The following is a 15,292-nucleotide window of genomic DNA, read 5'->3' on the forward strand; positions in this document are numbered from 1 at the left end:
ATGATAGTATTTGACTGGTCTGACCCACTTGAGACTGAATTGGTCTGAATGTGGAACCTGAACTAAAAGGATTATTAATATCTTCAATGTAATTTTTGCATTTCACAAATTCATCCCAAGGGCCGGACTGGACCCTTTGGCGGGCCGGATTTGGCCCCCGGGCCGCATGTTTGACACCTGTGATCTAGAACAACATGTATGTATGTATGGGGTGTATGGGATGGTGCATAAGTGTCCACTGTGTTGGCTGATATGGAACTAAAACAACAAAAACCCATGAATATACAAGAGAACAGCTGGAGAAGAACTGTCCACTGGAGTGACCACTGTGCATGAAAGGGTTAAAATGTTAAAGGTCAATCTTGCATAAAATCATAAAATGTATTTTTAAGCAGAATATTGATCCATGCCTGCACAGTGTTATATTTTTAAGGTTTGCCTGGTTGTATTTTCTCACATTTTAACACTCTAATACTAGTCATTACTCACTACATGGAGATAATATACAAAAAAAAACCCTTTTTGTTGTTAATTACAGTCTAATAACAATAACAAGCAATTGATTTACACTCACACATGTTAGATCAGGTTTATCTAGAACAACATGTATGTATGTATGGGGTGTATGGGATGGTGCATAAGTGTCCACTGTGTTGGCTAATAAGGAACTAAAACAACCAAACCCATGAATATAAGCTGGAGAAGAACTGCCCACTGGAGTGACCACTATGCATGAAAGGGTTAATTAAGAAAAAAAAAAAAAAATCCAATTAAAAAAAAAAATAAATAAAAAAAAAAAAAATAACAAGGTTAAATGGAAACTCTCTCACCTCCTTGATCGTGCAGTATTCCGCTTGTGGAGACCATATCCGCCTCTTGTAGAAGTAGTTGAGGGCGATGAAGAGTGCGGAGCCCAGGGCGGCCACGGCGGCGGTCAGGGCGATGGAGATGTGCCGGAGGAGAACCATGGGACCGGGGGGACCGGGGGGGAGGCTGCGGGGAGGGACCCTCTGCTTCCTGGACACCGACAGTGTGCTGGCTGTGTCTGCCTGTCCTCCTTCTTCTGCTGCTGCTGCTGGATCAGACTCTACATGTGACCGAGATCTCCGCTTGTTTTTGTTTCCAGACGCGCAAGAGGAAGAGATGGTGCGTTCAAGTGCTGCTGGGAAACTCCACCTCTCCTCTGCTTGTCGACTGAAGTTGTAATAGTTCTGGGGACACATACGGAACAGTTCTATTTCCAGTGGTCGGACCAGTCAAATATTATCATAATAATCTATACTTTTTATTTTATTTTATTTTGATTGGTTTATTTAATAGGGACCATCATGCATATTCATGAACATTGCTGTATAAAAAATACACCTATGTAAGTATGCCCGAATTGGTAAAAAAAAATTACTACTTTTCATCTGCAGTCCCTAGGCAGGTGACAGAACAAGACATAAAATAGCCAACATTAATACATCACTCATTCGGTATAAATAAAAAAAAAAACAAAAAAAAAACACATAATGATGACATCGATATTATCAGAACAAATAAACAAATAAATAAACAAAAATAAACATAGGATGATCACAGGGGCAATAGCCTATACAAATGATGACAACTCCCAATTTTTGTCTTTAGTGTAAAAATAAAAAAAAACAAAAAAAAAAAAAAAAAAAAAGTCAAACTAGCCTATATGAAAATGTTTACATTTACAAACCATCCCTTCACAATAACAGGTGAAGAAATATGAACAACTTGAAATGTCAAAAGGAAATAAGTGGTGCTTGAAATTCAGTGGCTTTTACAATTCAAAGTTTGATGAGACTGATTTACTTCCACCACTGTGTCCACAAGCCTCTCGAAGCATTGGAGCAATAAATGGACAAAAATGATATCTTAAAGGCGGTTATTGTTCAAAATTACTTCTTCTTTTTTCTTTTCTTTTTTAAATATGATTTTATTTAAACTTTTTCAGTCCACAAAACCAAGACACATACTCGTAATGAGTTCAAACAAACCAAAACAACAATCACACAATCAACTTGGGACAAACAAAAAAAATGATAACTCCCCCCAAAAAAGATAAAAAAAAAAAAAAAAAAAATTTTATATATATATATATATATATATATATATATATATATATATATATATATATATATATATATATATATATATAAAACACAAATTCACCTCCACCCACAAACATGCTCACCATCAACATCCTCGTGCGTGGGCTTTTTTTCCTTTTACCTTATCAATTTTTCTAACACTTTTCCCCAGATAATTTCAAATTGGGTTCATTAGTTATTTTCCATGGTTATTGTCTTTTCTGTGTTCAAATAATAACTCAGTTTTCATTTCCAGTGTGACAGTGAAGGCACATCGGTAGATTTCCAGTGATCAAGTACTGTATCTGTTTTTTCAATACAGTTGATGAAAAAAAAAATAATCCACCTATGTGGATACTTCACTGTATCTTGTAATGTATCTTGGAATAAACAAAGTGGAAAAAAAAAACTTTTTGCATATTTAGGTGGTGTGTTGACACAGGATATGATGTACAGATCAACTTTATTTATCCCTAATAAATCCCTTTTCCTTCAGTTCAAGAAAATAAAAAGATGCCAAATAAAAATAACATTAAATAAATGATCATCAGTGTAAGTTATCAGATTACAGTGTTACATAGTTAGTTCTCCCACATGACCCTGCAAAGACCTCTTACCATCCCATGTAAAAACATAACGTTCAGGTCCAAAACTTGTAATATTAATCTGTATCTTAGAAGATATTAAATGTCCGACCTCTAAAAATCCATCCACTAATTTTCTTTTAATTGTGTTCATTCAACAAAGTATTACAACTCAATGCATGTATGCTTGTAAACATGGTCAATCAGAAATACTTCAGAAATGTGTGTGTTACAGTTGATCCAACACAGTTTAAGTACAGAAAGAAAGCAACTCAAGAGCAAGGAAAAAGAAAAATAAATAAGCAATAATTTACTGGAAATGTACAAGAAATTTACAGAGGAGTTGTATTATTCCTGTTAGAATGTGCCGTTCTACTGAAAATACAAATGTACAAGAAGATCTACTGAAGGTCAAACTGAGCATCAACATGGTGACTAAAGGTGATTTAAACTCCTGATTTCCTGGGATTTTCATATAAAACCATCTCTATATTTTTACAGAGAACGAAGGTCTGAGGACGACGCTATGAAAATAAAAATATTCATTATAATGACATTAGTATTGGTATGGTATAGATTTTCAGCCTTGTCCTTTGCACACAAGGACTTGTATAGTACATAATAAAATCCTTTCATTATATTCTGCAGCTTAGATGATTAGTTATTTAAGGTCAATTTTAGGTCAAGGAACACTAGTCTGTATTTGTAGACACGTTTTTTTTTTTTTTTTTCCGGAGTTGTTGATGAACCTCTGCTCATCTTTACTTCTTCAAGCCTGTGCCTCTCTAAGATGTTCTTTTTAAACACAGTCATTTTACTCATTTATTACCTAATAATAACACAATTAGTTGCAAAATATTCCTCTATGTATTTATTTTTTTTTAGTATCCAAGTGGCAAATCTACTTTTCCGGGTATTTGTTTGTAGAAATATGTCTCAATGTTTCTGAAAAATGCACCAATCCACTTCACAATCCTGTTTTTTCCCCTTAAAATAGTTCATTTTATTAGTATAAACATTTGATGTGGTCTATTGTGACTAAAATGTGGGTTAATTAGATTTGTACATTTGGTTTTGTTTACATTTTACACAAAATTTGTACTTTTTCTGGAATTGAGGTTGTAACATGTTGTCCTTTGCATGATGATCCAGTATGTTAGTAGTTTAGTAATTGAATAAAACCCAACTAGTGTTGTTGGATGGGCGGCGGCGGCGGGGGGGGCGGTTTGTTCAAGTTTTTGTTTGTAGTTTGTTGGTTTTTGGAAAACTGAAGAAGTGGACATGCTTATACTTTTCTCTTTCTCTTTTTTCTTTTTTTCAGTTTAAGTTTTTGTTTGTTGTTTTTTGGAAAACTGGAAAATTGGACATGCTTATACTTTTCTCTTTGTCGTTTTATTCTTTTTCTTTTTTTTCTTTTTTTTTAGTTTAAGTTTTTGTTTGTTGTTAGTTGGTTTGTGGAAAACTAAAATTGGACATGCTTGTACTTTTCTCTTTGTCTTTTTTATTCTTTTTCTTTCTTTTTTCTTTTTTTTAGTTTCAGTTTTTGTTTGTTGTTAGTTTGTTTTCGGAAAACTGGAAAATTGCACATTCTTATTCTTTTCTCTTTGTCTTTTTTTCTTTTTTTTTTCAGTTTAAATTATTGTTTGTTATTAGTTGGTTTGTGGAAAACTGGAAAATTGAACATGCTTATACTTTTCTCTTTGTCTTTTTTATTCTTTTTCTTTTTTTTTCTTTTTTTAGTTTAAGTTTTTGTTTGTAATTTGTTGGCTTTTGGAAAACTGAAAAATTGGACATTCTTATACTTTTCTCTTTGTCTTTTTTTCTTTTTTTTTTTCTTTTTTTGGTTTAAGTTTTTGTTTGTTGTTAGTTGGCTTTTGGAAAACTGGAAAGTTGGATATGTTTGTACTCTTCTCTTCTCTTTTTTTCTTTTACTTTTTTTTTTTTTTTTTTATTCAGTTCAAGTTATTGTTTGTTGTTAGTTGGTTTTTGGAAAACTGGAAAATTAGACATGCTTATACCTGTGCTGAAAAGATATGTATACTGAAAATGAGTCCGAATAAAAAGGTTATTTAAAAAAAAAAAAAAAGTAAGTGGTTCCAGGAACAACAAACCCCGCCCCTTGCATGTATTGTTGCTTATTTTGGCATCGATCCAGCTGATGTCACCATATCAATTGCCTCTATATAAGTGCCAAGTTTGATGTAAATTTAAAGAAAATTTAAGTTTTTATAGACATGTGAAACTTCATCCATTATAAGTAAGTGGGAGGGAAAAAAGATTTAAAAAATTCATAAAAAATCTGAACTTTGATCTACTCTTCCCGAAATGTAACCACATCTATTCTGGGTCACTGGTAATCTATAAACCCAATTTGGTTTGAATTACACCAATAGTTTTGCTGCTACAGACATGTGAAATTTCACCCATTATATTCGGGGGGGTGGGGTAATAAATTAGTTAATAAATAGCTAATTCACACCTGTATTTGCTTTCCATGTGGATATTATCTCATTTATCTACTTAATATGCAGTGAAGAGCTAATTGTTTGATATTTCCGACAGGCCCTGAAGGCAGCAGAGACACCCTCCTACTCTGCCAGTGAGAACAGGACATGAAAGGTAAGAGGTGGGATTTAATGGACCTGAAACAACAATAATCTAATGGAACACAATTAAAATATGATCTAAAGCTGATGGTTCACAGTTAAATATGACAGATAATTTTTGACCCATTAGATGCAGGAGATGATGCAGGTCTAGGGCTCCATCTAGAGGCTGTTTTAGTCCAGACCAGGGGTGGCAAACATTTGAGTTCAGGGGACATATTCAGCCCAATATGATCTCAACCGGGTCAGAACTGTAAAATAATAATGTGACGACCCCTGTTGTTAGGGAGCGCTGCAAAAATCTAATTCTGACCAAGTGTATTTTCTAATTTCTAGTCCAAATATCTCATCACACTTCAAATAAGACATAATCACCTAAAGAGTCGCTATAAATGAGATATAAGAACTTATTTTTAGACAATAGATCCAAAAGTTTGTAGATTACCAGTCCCATCACAGAATAGAACTGATTACATTTTGGGAAAAGTAGGTCAAAGTTAATTTTTAAAAATTAATTTCTTAAATATTTACATACAAATACTCTTAGAGGAATAAAAAATAATAAAAATAATAACAAAACCATGCAAGATGCTGTCCTGATTTGAGACTGTTGCTAATTATTGAAGAAAATGCACAGATTATTCATTTGAAACATGTAATTTTTCTGCTAAAACATGAATCTTAAACCAACACCAAAATTACAAAGTCTTCAAATAACAGACAATCAGTAGAGGTATTTTTTCCCCCCACCTTTTTGTGATTAGATCGCCCTAAATTCACTTAAATCTTTAAATTACAGTCTTTAGTGATTATATTTAATAATTACAGTCGTCTGATAATACGATAATTACAGTTTTTTGTGATTATATAATTGCAGACACGGATATTTTGATGATAATTGTGATTAAATTCTTTCACCATCTATTGTGTAGTTCAAAAATCCTACTTTTAATCAGTTTGGAAGGAACACTTGTGAACTGATGAAAGCAAAAAATGCAGTGTAACTGTACAACTTTAAACCAAATACATAAAACTGCTTCCAAAAGCATGATATTGATATTGATAAATTCAATAATATTCATCTCAACATAAAACTATATCATTTCATTAGTTATTATTGTTTTGTATCCCAGACCCCTGTTAGGAAAGAAACACCTGAATTCAACGTGTCCACATACTTTTGTGCAATGATAAATATCATTGTATTGGTTAGTTTAGTTTAAATTGTTATCTTTGTTTCCAAAATGCTTCAGAGATGGTTTTGACTTAATTTCTCTCAACATTGATTTTTTTTAAAAAAAATTTTATATATATATATATGTCTATGATTTAAAAATTTTAAACCTGTAAATTTCTGAAATATTTTTTCTACCACAACTAACCATCTACTTTTGTCACATCTCACTGTGGAAGAAAAATCATCATCATATCTTATCGCACCAATGCTGAATCCATTCCAGGGCAGTGCTATTTGCTTCCCAAAGGTCTTGGTCGGACCAATGAGGAAGAAAAATAAAACATTAAACTATAAGGTAATTTTGATGTTTATATCTCAAATCATCATGAACAGGACATCTAAGCAAGGTTATTATTGTTAACGAAAACTAATGAAATGACGAAAACTAGAACATTTTTGTTAACTGAAATAAATAAAAACTTAAATTAAAAGACAAAAAACGATAGCTAACTGAAACTGTATTGTGTGCTTACAAAACTAAATAAAACGTATAAAAAATATGGATAAAGTTCCCTTCGTTTTCGTCTTTGTCAATGTCAGACTGATACGAAAGCGATTTATTTCAATGTAGCAATTTTAGCTAGCAGCACCATATGACACTTCAAGGTCCGTCACCTCTCGTCACTTGTTGTTTAGAGTCGTCTTCTGGTCCCCACTCTACCTGGAAACTTGGAGACTAAAGCTGGGAGAAAGCAGCAGAGTCCTGTCTGGGATTTATTTGAATATGACAGGAAGATAAAAGATATGACAAAACTAAAATTAATTTATGCTGGAGAAATTGTGGTAAAACAGGTGACCGTACACACGTATTTTGGGACTGCCCGAGCTTGTTTATATACTGGAAAAATATCAAAGAAGAAATTGAAAGAATTGTAAAAAGAGAAAGTCCCTTCAAATGTTTTGTTCTATTTACTTGGAGTCATACCGGTCAGTGATTTTAATGCAGAGCAGAGAAATATTTTAAATATTTTACTATTGATTGCTAAAAAAGTAGTAACAGTAAATTGAAAGAGTGTCAAATCACCAACGGTAACAGAATGGAAACAAAGACTGAAACAAGTGTACACTATGGAAAGAATGACTGCATCATTACAAATGAAAATGGATCTTTTTAAGCGGAGATGACACATGGTTGAAGACTATTTGTGTAATTAAAGTTTTTGGGTTGACGAAAATTGCTCTTATAAGCCCTGACATGAGGTGTTTTGTATTTATATAGATGTGTGCATATGTATACAAATATATGAATATTTCGATATTTGGCAATGTATCTCTAGATGTAGTATAATATTTGTAACAATAATAATACTATGTGGTGTAATTTATTTATTTATTTATTTATTTATTTATTTATTTATTTATGTCTTGTCTCAAATGTTTTGTTCTGTTTTATATTGTGCAAAAACCTAAATAAAAAGTAAAAAAACAAACAAACAAAAAAAAAAACCTAAAATTAATACTAAAACTAAACTAAAACGAAGCATTTACAAAAAAACAAAAACTAATAAAAACTAGCAAACTTGCTCTAAAAACGAATTAAAACTAACTGAATTAGAGGGAAAAAAAGTCTAAATAAAACTAAACTATAATGAAAAATCCAAAACTATTATAACCTTGCATCTTCCTGCTGTAGACATGATGTGTTCCAATATTTATGTCCATATAGCTTTAAAACATCAATATTCCCCTCCATCTCTGAGGCATTTAGGGACCAAAGATAACAATTTAACCCTTTAAATCCTAAGCCTAAAAATGGTTAGCTTGGACTTTTTTTTCTTTCTTATTTTGACTAACTAAAAGGTTAGAAAACATGCTGAGTGAGTCCATTTGCCCATTTTTCCAGAACACTTTTTTTCTCCAGACCTTTCAAAATCTAGCAGTCATTTACAATTTACTCCATGTTATAATACTGCTAAAAATGGCTTCTTCCACAGCCTCTAGTACAGGTGTGAGTGAAATTACCATAATGACACAATAAAGACTATAAAGTGCAATGTCGTAGCTTTAAGAAACCGTTGGAATTTTTCCAATTGTTCAAACAGTGAAAGAGTTACAGCCATCCAAACTGTATATGTGATATGTGCAGGGTGTGTCAAGGGTGACATGTCAGGCTTTAAAGACTTAATTGCTCAAATGAAAAAACAAAACAAGTGGTTCCAGACACAATAAACCCCACCCCTCACATGTATTGTAGCTTATTTTAGCATCGATCCAACTGATGTCATCATATCAATTGCTTCTATATATGTACCAAGTTTAAAGTAAATTATAACAAAATTGCTGTTTTTATAGCCATTTGAAATTTCAGCCTTTATGAGTAAATAGAAAAAATAAAATAAATTAAAAATTCATAAAAAATTTGAACTTTGATCTACTTTTCCCAAAATGTAATCAGATCTATTCTGGTTCACTGGCAATTTATACACCTAATTTGGTATGAATTCAACCAATAGTTTTGCTGTTAGAGTGTAAACATACAAACTGAACCAAAAACAATACCCCTTGCCTCCCCTTTGTGGGGCGGGGTAAAAACAGCAAGACCACAAGACCTTAAACCACAGGTGTCAAACATGCGGCCCGGGGGCCAAATCCGGCTGCGCCAAATGGTCCAATCTGGCCCGTAGGATGAATTTGTGAAATGCAAAAATTACACTAAAATATTAACAATCCTTTTAGTTCACATTCCACTGTCAGAACAATTCAACCTCAAGTGGGCAGGATTCAGTAAAATACTATCATAATAACATATAAATAATGACAACTTCAAATATTTCTCTTTGTAAATGTAAATGTAAATATTTTCAGCAAAAAAAACACAAGCCTGGAGTGCTGCGTGGGTATCATTGGTCTTCTTTCCTAGTTTCTGGTGCTCATCAGCGTTGGGATCCAAATACTAGTTGTTTGTAAAAACTGAGGCACTCAGAGTAGGGCTGAAATTAAAAGCTTTTATTAAAGCATGGCCAAACAAATAAAAACTGAGCAGACACGTTGCGGCCTATGGGCCTTCATCAGGGCTGATATAAGAAGGCCGCCCATATGGATCCTCCTATATATAGGGAGAGGTCACATGACTGGGCGGACCTTAAAAACAGAGATTTAGAGAATTAAAAATTGAAACAGACAAAGAAAACAGAGCAATACATAGTATAAAAACCAACAACATAGACAATTCAAGCACTATGAGTCTTCATATAAAGTGAGTTATCAGAAATAAACAGATAATGAGGGTTTTTAATCAGGAAGCCTAGGGAGGGCACAAGTAAGCCTAGTGGGGAGGATCCCACTTGAGTCAGAGGAAAGGGGAGAAGTCGAGTTCACCATTCAGTATTGTGTGGCTTTCAGAGTGTACAGGGTGGGGAAGCAAAATTTACAATGAACATTTAGTTGTTTTTTCTCAGCAGGCACTACGTCAATTGTTTTGAAACCAAACATATATTGATGTCATAATCATACCTAACACTATTATCCATATCTTTTCAGAAACTTTTGCCCATATGAGTAATCAGGAAAGCAAACGTCAAAGAGTGTGTGATTTGCTGAATGCACTCGTCGCACCAAAGGAGATTTCAAAAATAGTTGGAGTGTCCATAAAGACTGTTTATAATGGAAAGAAGAGAATGACTATGAGCAAAACTATTACGAGAAAGTCTGGAAGATACTATTAAAGAAGAATGGGAGAAGTTGTCACCCGAATATTTGAGGAACACTTGCGCAAGTTTCAGGAAGCGTGTGAAGGCAGTTATTGAGAAAGAAGGAGGACACATAGAATAAAAACATTTTCTATGATGTACATTTTCTTGTGGCAAATAAATTCTCATGACTTTCAATAAACTAATTGGTCATACACTGTCTTTCAATCCCTGCCTCAAAATATTGTAAATTTTGCTTCCCCACCCGCTTTAGTTCAGGTTCCACATTCAGAACAATTCAATCTCAAGAGGGCAGGATTCAGTAAAATACTATCATAATAACGTATAAATAATGACAACTTCAAATGTTTCTCTTGTAAATGTAAGTATTTTCATGTATTTACACTAAAATAAAGTAGGATTTCGCAAAAAATGTGAATAACCTGAAATGTCTTAAGAGAAGTACATACAATTTTAACAATATTCTGCCTGTTACTCAATGTTTTGTGTGTTTGTAGATCCACTGTGATCTGTAAGTTATACTGTGCATGTGTAAATGATAAAGTGAGGCACAATATCGTTAAAATTACACTTATTTTTTTCAGTTTGTTCATGTTATTCACATCTTTTGAAAGGATAGTTTGTAGATGTTAACCTTCTCATAATGTAAATTTACCTTTTTCGTTCTAAAACATAGAGAAAAGTTTGGAGTTGACATTATTTATTTATTATTATGTTATTGTTTTACTGGTTCGGCCCACTGCAGATCAAATTTCGCTGAATGTGGCCCCTGAGCGAAAATGAGTTTGACACCCCTGCCTTAAACTATCAAAAATGCATCTGGACAGTTCCATTTCCTGTTGGTGTTCAGCTAATGGGTGAAGACGACAGAAGACAGTCCATTGTCCACATGGACGTATGCTCATTCCTGCTTTACAGAAGCTAGTTAGCATGATCCCTGTGATCAGCAAAGAAAGAGTTAAACAAACCTAACCGATGCATTGATATTTATTCCAATATGAAAGTATATAATTAGTCATCAGTCATTGTTGTTTTGTATCCCAAACCCCTGTTAGAAAAGAAACATCTGGATTCAACATGTCCACATACTTTTGTCCATATAGTGTAAATATCCATTTTAAGATGACAAAACTATTAAATTGTTCACCTTGACTGTTCTTGTTTTATCCCTGATCCATAAAAGCAGAATAAAATAAACCCCTACGCATTAAAACCCAGATGAAACACTCAGACCTGCAGGAGAATCAGCAGCATCACCAAACAACAACGTGCATTCATGTGTTCCACTGCTCCACTGGTGTGTTAGAGTGGAATGCACAGGAGGGAGATTAAAGCTGTAAAATAACTGCAGCGGAAGAAAGAGACGACGGGTTTTATGTCTGTATTTGACTGATGTTGGAGATGACTGTGTCGCATGTTTTCCACAGGGACGAACAGAGCGTGTGGACGGTTCGACAGCCTGACATTTAACGACACACTGATGAATACGAGTGTGAAACGAGGAGCTGTTCACCGTATGATTAACCCTAGAGTAGAAGGTGACGAGTGAACGCTTGTGTTATTTAACCTCCTCATGTTTATGACGGCAACCACAACACAGCGTTCAGTCTGTGGTGGATTCAGGGTCAACTCAGTAGAGTTAGTCACAGCTTCAGATACACCTACAGTGAACGATTAGATTAGATTAGATTAGATTAGATTAGATTAGATTAAACTACATTAGATTAGAATAGAATAGAATAGAATAGAATAGAATAGAATAGAATAGAATAGAATAGAATAGAATAGAATAGATTAAACTACATTAGATTAGATTAGATTAGACTAGATTATATTAGATTAGATTAAACTACATTAGATTAGAATAGAATAGAATAGAATAGAATAGAAAAGAATAGAATAGATTAGATTAGATTAGATTAGACCAGACTAGACTAGACTAGACTGGATTAGATTAGATTAGATTAGATTAGATTAAAGTAGATTAGATTAGATTAGACTAGACTAGACTAGACTAGATTAGACTAGACTAGACTAGATTAGATTAGATTAGATTAAAGTAGATTAGATTAGACTAGACTAGACTAGATTAGACAAGACTAGACTAGATTAGATTAGATTAAAGTAGATTAGATTAGATTAGATTAGATTAGATTAGACTAGATTTGACTAGATTAGACAAGACTAGACTAGACTAGATTAGACTAGGCTAGATTAGATTGGATTAGATTAAAGTAGATTAGACTAGACTAGATTAGATTAGATTAGATTAGATTAAAGTAGATTAGACTAGGCTAGACTAGACTAGATTATATTAAAGTAGATTAGACTAGACTAGATTAGATTAGATTAGATTAGACTAGATTAGATTACATTAGATTAGATTAAATTACATTAGATTAGATTATAATAAACTACATTAGATTCAATTAGATTAAACTAGATTACATTAGATTAAACAACATTATATTATATTAGATTAGATTCAATTAGATTAGATAAGAGTAGAGTAGAGTAGAGTAGAGTAGAGTAGAGTAGAGTACAATAATAATAATACATTTTATTTATAAGCACCTTTCAAGACACCCAAGGACACTGTACAACAAGATAAAACAAACAATCCATAAAATACAAAGAAATAAACAGATTAGAGTAGATTAGAGTAGAGTAGATTAATGTACATTAGATTAGATTAAACTACATTAGATTGGATTAGACTAGATTAGATTAGATTTGTTTAGATTAAATTAAATGTAGTTACATTAAATTAGATTAGATTCATTTAGATTCAATTAAATTCAGTTAAATGAAATTACATGAAATTAAATTAAACTTTATTGGTCCTTTGGGTAGAACCTTTAGGAAATTGAGGTTCCAAAAGCAAAACAAACACCAAATATACACACAAAAAATACTACAAGAAAAAAAAAAATGCAATAAAAAAGCAATACAATCAAATAACTATCAAAAATATATAAAAAACAGTAATGGAAAAAACATAGCTGCACATTGGAAAGTTCTAGCAGAAACAAGTGGCGAAGTAGTAGTAGTAGTAGTAGAAATAGTAATAATAATAATAATAATAATAATAATAATAATAATAATAATAATTAGCGTATTATTTTATAAAATATTATAGTATGTGGTTTAATAATCACAGAACTAATCAGAGTCAGATTCTAGTTCTGCTGCTGTAAGAGTCATGTTTTATTTCATCTGGAGGTTCAGCAGATGTGGAACTGAGCAAAAAATGTCTCACTTCATTTGTAATGTAACTGTAAATCAATCTGTGACACAGTAATATAGAAATACATGAAAGAGTTGAAATCAGCAGGAAAATATGGATCGTAGCTCTGTCTTCTAAGTCCAAATCTAAAGGCAAAATGTGAATAAAAACTAAAGAGAAATTACTTTTATGTAATCACATCCATAATCTGATCAGTGACAGGTTATTACATATATTAACTCTAAATTTAACCCCCTACCTCTCTGGAGGGGTGTGGCAAGGGGGCTAGGGGGAGGGGGGGCAAGTTCTGTCCCCCTGTGAAATGCCCTGTCCAACCTGCCAGAGCTGAACGGATGCCTTTTGACAGTCATGGACCCCTGTGGCTGGTCTGACAATAAGTTTCTGCACCCCCAAACAAGCAAAATGCCACACATGACATTCTGGTCACACCTCTGAATGGAAATATTGTAAAAAAGATAGAAAAGGATGAAAAAAAGAACATAAAAATAGACACAAAAAAACAACAACCAAAAAACTTGACAACATGAAACACTGAAGATAAAATAAAAATACAAAAATAGGACCAATGGCCCTGTAGCTTACCGGCCAAATTAAAAGCTTTAGGAAATGTATCCAGATGCCATTTATTATCACCCAGTTCTGTGTATTTATTATATTACAGAAATAGCCCATGTTTTGGTCATATTCCAATCAGATCTGTAAAAAATTCAAATTCCAACTTGATATCATTGATACTGATTTATTGGATCAATCCACTTCCTATCCGAGTCCGAGTGGACCATGTTCTCCACCTCCATTGTCGAAGCGGCTGCTCGGAGCTGTGGTCGCAAGGTCTCCGGTGCCTGTCGTGGTGGCAATCCCCGAACCTGGTGGTGGACCCCGGAAGTAAGGGATGCCGTCAAGCTGAAGAAGGAGTCTTATCGGGCCGAGGCAGCTGATGGGTACCGGAAGGCCAAGCGTGCTGCAGCCCAGGCGGTTGTGGAGGCAAAAACTCGGGTCTGGGTGGAGTTTGGGGAGGCCATGGAGGAGGACTATTGGTCGGCCTCGAGGAAATTCTGGCAAACCATCCGGCGCCTCAGGAGGGGAAAGCAGTGCGCCACCAACACTGTTTACAGTGGAAGTGGGGAGCTGCTGACCTCGACTGGGGATGTTGTCGGACGGTGGAAGGAATACTTCGAGGATCTCCTCAATCCCACTGCCACGTCTTCCATAGAAGAAGCAGAGGCTGAGGTCTCAGAGGTGGACTCGTCCATCACCCAAGCTGAAGTCACCGAGGTGGTTGGCAAGCTCCTCGGTGGCAGGGCACCGGGGGTGGATGAGATTCGCCCTGAGTACCTTAAGTCTCTGGATGTGCAGGGACTGTCTTGGTTGACACGTCTCTGTAACATCGCGTGGCGGTCGGGGACAGTACCTCTGGATTGGCAGACCGGGGTGGTGGTTCCCCTTTTTAAGAAAGGGGACCGGAGGATGTGCTCCAACTATAGGGGGATCACACTCCTCAGCCTCCCGGGGAAAGTCTATTCCAGGGTACTGGAGAGGAGGATCCGACAGATAGTCGAACCTCGGATCCAGGAGGAACAATGCGGTTTTCGTCCTGGTCGTGGAACACTGGACCAGCTCTATACTCTCCATCGGGTGCTCGAGGGTTCATGGGAGTTCGCCCAACCAGTCCACATGTGTTTTGTGGATCTGGAGAAGGCGTTCGACCGTGTCCCTCGTGGTATCTTGTGGGGGGTGCTTTGGGAGTATGGGGTCCGGGGCCCTTTGCTAAGGGCAGTCCGGTCCTTGTATGACCGAAGCAGGAGCCTGGTTTGCATTGCCGGCAGTAAGTCAGACCTGTTCCAGGTGCATGTTGGACTCCGG

General features: G+C 34.7%; 1 protein-coding gene across 1 annotated transcript in view; it reads right to left on the bottom strand.

The window, feature by feature from the left end:
• Positions 1-1,059, bottom strand: part of arl10 (ADP-ribosylation factor-like 10) — a 72,428-nt gene extending 71,369 nt beyond the window's left edge. Inside the window, exon 1 of the mRNA XM_030153324.1 lies at positions 831-1,059. Coding sequence (XP_030009184.1) covers positions 831-968 — 138 coding nt within the window. The 5' untranslated portion in view covers positions 969-1,059. The remainder of the gene's footprint in view (positions 1-830) is intronic.
• Positions 1,060-15,292: the final 14,233 nt, after the last annotated feature.

Source organism: Sphaeramia orbicularis, chromosome 14 (assembly GCF_902148855.1).
Source record: "Sphaeramia orbicularis chromosome 14, fSphaOr1.1, whole genome shotgun sequence".
In the NCBI taxonomy this organism is placed as follows: Eukaryota; Metazoa; Chordata; class Actinopteri; order Kurtiformes; family Apogonidae; genus Sphaeramia; species Sphaeramia orbicularis.